Source organism: Aphelocoma coerulescens, chromosome 2 (assembly GCF_041296385.1).
Source record: "Aphelocoma coerulescens isolate FSJ_1873_10779 chromosome 2, UR_Acoe_1.0, whole genome shotgun sequence".
In the NCBI taxonomy this organism is placed as follows: Eukaryota; Metazoa; Chordata; class Aves; order Passeriformes; family Corvidae; genus Aphelocoma; species Aphelocoma coerulescens.
In genome coordinates, this window is record NC_091015.1 from 70474730 (window position 1) to 70480029 (window position 5300).

The 5300-nt window shown below is 39.5% G+C and overlaps 1 protein-coding gene across 1 annotated transcript in view; it reads right to left on the reverse strand.

Annotated features, from left to right (window-relative positions):
• Positions 1-3052: 3052 nt before the first annotated feature.
• The window catches only part of SALL3 (spalt like transcription factor 3), a 19846-nt gene continuing 17598 nt past the window's right edge, over positions 3053-5300 (reverse strand). The window contains exons 2-4 of the mRNA XM_069007972.1: positions 5034-5300; positions 4477-4817; positions 3053-3484 (exon numbers count right to left, since the gene is read on the reverse strand). The exon at positions 5034-5300 is cut by the window's right edge and continues 2670 nt beyond it. Of these exons, the coding sequence (XP_068864073.1) occupies positions 3053-3484; positions 4477-4817; positions 5034-5300 (1040 nt within the window). The remainder of the gene's footprint in view (positions 3485-4476; positions 4818-5033) is intronic.

The following is a 5300-nucleotide window of genomic DNA, read 5'->3' on the forward strand; positions in this document are numbered from 1 at the left end:
AGGCAAATGTTTAAACAACCTGGAAAGGAGGCTTTTTCAGTAGACAGTACATGGTAAGTGTTCAGAAAGCAGTCAATTTCAAACAGTAGTCATTCCGAAGTCTGTTTTCCCCCCTCCAAAATATTTTTTTGTTGTTGTCTTTTTTTTTTCTACTGCCCTGGGATAAATGCTCTTTAAATTTATTTTCATTGGAAAACAGATTTTAATAATTCTATCCCTTTGCACTGTTACTATAAATTAGAAAAACATTTGAATATACGGTGTCGACCTTATTCTGATTTTCAGATGCAACAATTAGAAGTCATTGACACCAATCTACCACAAGTGACCTTAGTCTCATATCTTATTCTGTTATTAATCAAGGAACGCAATTCAGAAATAATATTACATCCTGCATTTTATTCAATTCCATATGACAAAAATAGTAACCTAGACTAAGACATCCATTTCAATCAGTAGATGTGTCAAGCCAACAAGATTTAATAATAAAAAATATTGGATCTAGGTAACAATTCCCAGCTGTTTCAGGGAGGCTCCTAGCCCTACATGGTATCACAGTATAAAAATAGTGTCTCTCTTCACCATGCAGAGAGGAATGGCCTAACCCTGAATACAAAATGGGGTCAGTCTTACTGTACCATCGTCAACCATCTTATTTACAACACTTTACATATTTTTTCTCTTTTTCCTTTTTCATTTTTTCTTCTCTATTTTTCTTTCTTTTTTTTTGTTTGTTTTTTATTGTTTGTTTGTTTTTTTAAGTTATGCACATCCTTTAGGGAATAGAGATAACACTACATGGTACCAAATACTAACAAAAAAAAAAAAGTCACACCAAAAATTACACAGATAAATAAAAACATTCAATTGCTGAAATACAGCAACATTAAGCCACCTCAGTTTTCTTTTTTTAACACTTGGAAACACCCCTAACCACCCACACACTGTGGCAAAAAAATTGTGTTATATTGTAGAGGTGTTACAGATATATAATTTTCCTCAGATATAGATATATATTTATATCTGTATATCTCTATCTCATCATTGTAGAAAATGGAGCTGTAGAGTTCATTGTTCATTTCCAATAGAAACAAACAGCTAATAAGTCTTTGAACTTCTTTTCACTCCATTACATGATGGCAGAAATAGTCCATCCTCTTACAGTAATGGTTTCTGTTGTATAAGAAAGATTGTCCTATTTTTCAGTCTCAACTGAGAAGACCTCACTGTCTGATTCGTTCTTCAGGGGCATAAAACTCCTTGCGCTGTTACCCAGCTACCCATAATGTCCCTCAAGCAATTCTGCTGGACGGAAGTTCAGAGTGTCAACTCCACCATGTTGTAATGCACAAAAATGAGGTAGTACACAAAACATTTACTGTTCAAGTTTTGATTAAGCCCCAGTCTCCTCAGCATCCCCAGCCTAACTTATGAGTGGAACCATTCCCTTTGTTTACTCAGTGTAATTCCAACAATGCAATCACCGTAAAATTATATTTGATTAATCAGAGTACATTGTGCTTTGGAGCAATCTGAAAAGATAATCAGAGTTAGAAATAAATACAGAACATTTGTGTGTTACTACTGCTCACGCTGCCCAAAAGTTCTTTTTTTGTTCCCACTATTATTAGGCAGCCAGCATCTTTCTCATGGTTATGTGTGAAAGAGACAGAACAGATTACAGGAAAATTAAACCTACATAATGTACTTCTTCCTCTACCCTAGACTTGTATTAATATCACACTCCTAAGATAAATGTATCAGAATTCTGTCGGGGGTGGTCACACTTTTGAGTGGGTTTAGTAGAAAAGTTAAATGAATCATTTCCATTTAAGAAATGGCAGTCCCCATATTTCTTAAGCATCTGACAGTTCTCTGCAATTTTCTGCTTAGTTGATAGAGATCTCTCATTGTTTGACCTTAAAACAAGAAACTGCATCAGGGTCCTCCTCCTTACTCCTTACGCCAAAGTACTATTTATAAAATAGTTTACATCTTTGCTCAGTTTCAAATTATAGACAAACCTCCCTAATACAAAATACTAAAAGTGCAATAGTATAAATTAAGAGTTTGCAACCACATTATACAAACATTACCTTTTTATTGTACAGCTTTGATAACACGGAGTATTTACTCACAACTGTTTATAATGTTGTGAATAATTTATGGTGCTAAGGTTTGTCTGTAACTTGTTTTCCAATCATTGAGCTAAAATCCACACTACATTTTTTTTTCATTTAATAGAACAACTGTCCACATAGCAGCTACAAATATTTAAATAAAAAAAGGTTTGTTACTGACAGGTACTTGCACATGAAAAGCATGCTATCTTTCCCAATAAAACTTCACAATTTTGCCTGCATTGAAAGAAACCACTTACTCATAGTAAAACAAAACTTGCTTAACAAAAAAAAAAAAAAAACAAACCAAAAAACAAAACGAAAAAGAAAAAAGAAAAATCACATAGCCAGATGTATTTTGCAGTACAAAAGCTTCATTTAAGTTTGGGGCTAGTATATTGTCTGTTACCCGCATAATCTTAACATTATAAATACTACAGACAAGGATACTGTAATAATACACAGCATTGGGGTACTAAATCACTTATTTAAGATTAAGATTCCTAAAAACATAGTCCAAGTTGCTAACTAATTTGAAGAAAACCAGCAAATAAGTGTGACCGAATGCCATAATGAAGCCCCCCTTTCTCAGGTGATAGTAAGTTTTGTAAGAAGCAAAGTGAATGTAGACTAGCCTCTTTCTGTTTCTAATGAAGTTATCCCATGACTGGTTTGTTTGTTTGTTTTCTGTTAAATTAAAAGGTTTCAAAGTTCTCAGTAACAGTCAAACTCACTGTTGAAAGAAGTACCATGCAGATCTTGCAAGACAACTTTTCAGCAGCCACAAAGTTACGTATTTCTGCTATGGGTAAAACTTTAAAGGGAACCTATGCATTTAGGTCAGGAAACTAATGCTTAGCTTCAAAAGCTGTACATGGAACAGGACAAGTTGTGTCGAGTAGAGGTCCAACAGTTATTCGGAATGAATGCTTTTAATTTATGCCAATCTCTTTATTATCCTCAATAAATCTGGTGAATGGACGACTGGCTCCCGTTTCAGAACTTGCTTTGTCCAGACTGACAATGGGAGGGCTGCTGCCTGTGCGAGCTTTGTCCATGCCACCGGTAAGGTTACTTAGAGGCGGGATGGCGCCTCCGCCTAGACTTACTGGGAGCTGAGGAATGCCTCCGTTCTGTATGACAGAAATCTCATTGTTCTTCATAGCAAGTCCGTTAGTGATAGCTGCAGCATATTGGTTCCAAAAATTGGGGTCAACATTCATGGCCCGAGCTGCCAAATCCTTCTGGAACATCTCGGAGAACTTGAGCGCATCACCACCGAGCAAAGCCATGGGGTTTTCCACAGAGAGGCGTCGGCCACGGCGTGCGGGGGCGTTATTCCACATGTGAGTCCCCATGTGAACCTGGAGAGTGAACAGGACAAGAAGCACCCCCAAGTTAGCACATTCTGCTGAGGCGTCTAGCCTGAAATGCTGTTACTTACAGTAGTGCTCGCGTTTTAAAAAAAATGCCTTTTAATTCATATTGAAAAAAAAATCAGTTCCAGTTAAGACACAGTTCTAAGGTCCAGACAGCCCACACAAAGAAAACCCAGTTCCATAGCAGTTTTTCAATGTGCATTTGCTTCTTCTCAGCGAAAGCAAACAGCACTGCAAGACTAAAGAGTACATACTCTCCTGGGTTAGACAATTTCACATGCAAGCTGGAAGTCCTCACATGCTGAAGATTACCAAGGGCACTACTCATACTAGGAAATGGGTGCTTTTTTCTGCCCATTCCCTTTTTTCATCTTGTCTGTTTTCATATTTTATCTCATGTCAGAAGCACTGATTACTTTGCTAAGTTTAGTATTATTAAAAAGGACATTTAAAATGTCTTTCCCAGGCTGCGTTCTAATGGCTAACCAGACTGTAGGAATGGGAGCCATCACTCCTGTAGTTACCCACTGTAAATCTGGGAGAAGCAGCTTTCTACTCTGCAATGGCTGCAAAGCGGAAAAGAAAATAGAAATTGGGGAGGCACCAAAGGAGCCAAGCAAGCTCTGTGTTTCTGGTTTATAGCAAGGTTATTTTGCATTGATGGTCCATAAGAACTCTCAGAACATGTCCATCAGCTGACTGGGTGTGCCATCACATCTGTCAAGAGAGCTGCAACATGCCTGCATGTATACCTGGAACCAGTTTTAAAGTTCGCATCATTGCACAGCCACTTTCCAGTCCCTATCTTCCACGCAGTGGAAGCGTAATGACCGCCACCATACAGCAAACATTTCCTTGAAGCTCCCTTCTCACCTGTCTTTGGGACAAACGCTTAGCACTAAAACCTGCTGAGTTCAAGAGCAGTGCTCTTTAACCCCCCCCTCCCCAAGCCTTTACAGTTTCATGTGGCCTCTTACCTTAAGATTCCCCTTTGTGGTAAAAGCTCTACCACAGATTGTGCAACCAAACGGTTTTTCACCGGTATGGGTGCGCTCGTGTATCTGCAGTGCACTTGCTGAGGAGAAGGTCTTCCCGCACGACTGACAGTTGTGCTGCTTGGGAGTCCGGCGAGGGGGGGGTGCCAGCATAGGGGTGATCCCCGGACTCATCACTGTCTGTGGTGCAGCAGGAACCTGGATTCCAGCTGGAAGCGAGGGAACCTCACCCAAAGAGATCGGCTTGCTGTGACCATTCACTTCCATTTTGATCATGGTAGGTGCTGTACTGGTGACCAGGCTAGGAGTACTTTGGCTGGGACCTAGAGTAAAGTTGGGTTCAAATAACTGAGAAGGCAGCTCTTTTAATTTGTGCGTCAGTAAGTGCTGTTTTAAATTACCCATAGTGGAACACCCACGACTGCAGACTGTACAAACAAATGGACGTTCTTTAGTATGGCTGCGGTAGTGAATTTCCAATGCACTCTTACAAGCAAAAGGCTTGCCACAGATATTACAAACAGTACTTTTAAACTTACCACGTTCTCTGTTCAGGAACAGCAGACTAAAAGGAGCCTCCTCTTTGATGACTGGTCTTCCCGGGTTGGTGGATGTCAGATCTAATGCGCCTCCATTTTCAGTTGTGGGTGGGGGACTATCTGGTTTTTCTGTCTTTAATTGTATTTCTGGTGGCTCTTCCTGGTTACTGAGACCGGGGGACTTTGATCTGAAACTTTCACTATTGCTATTCACAGGAGACAAAGCTTGCATGGAGGAAGAAGACTCTGACATTGCAGGGCTGCCTG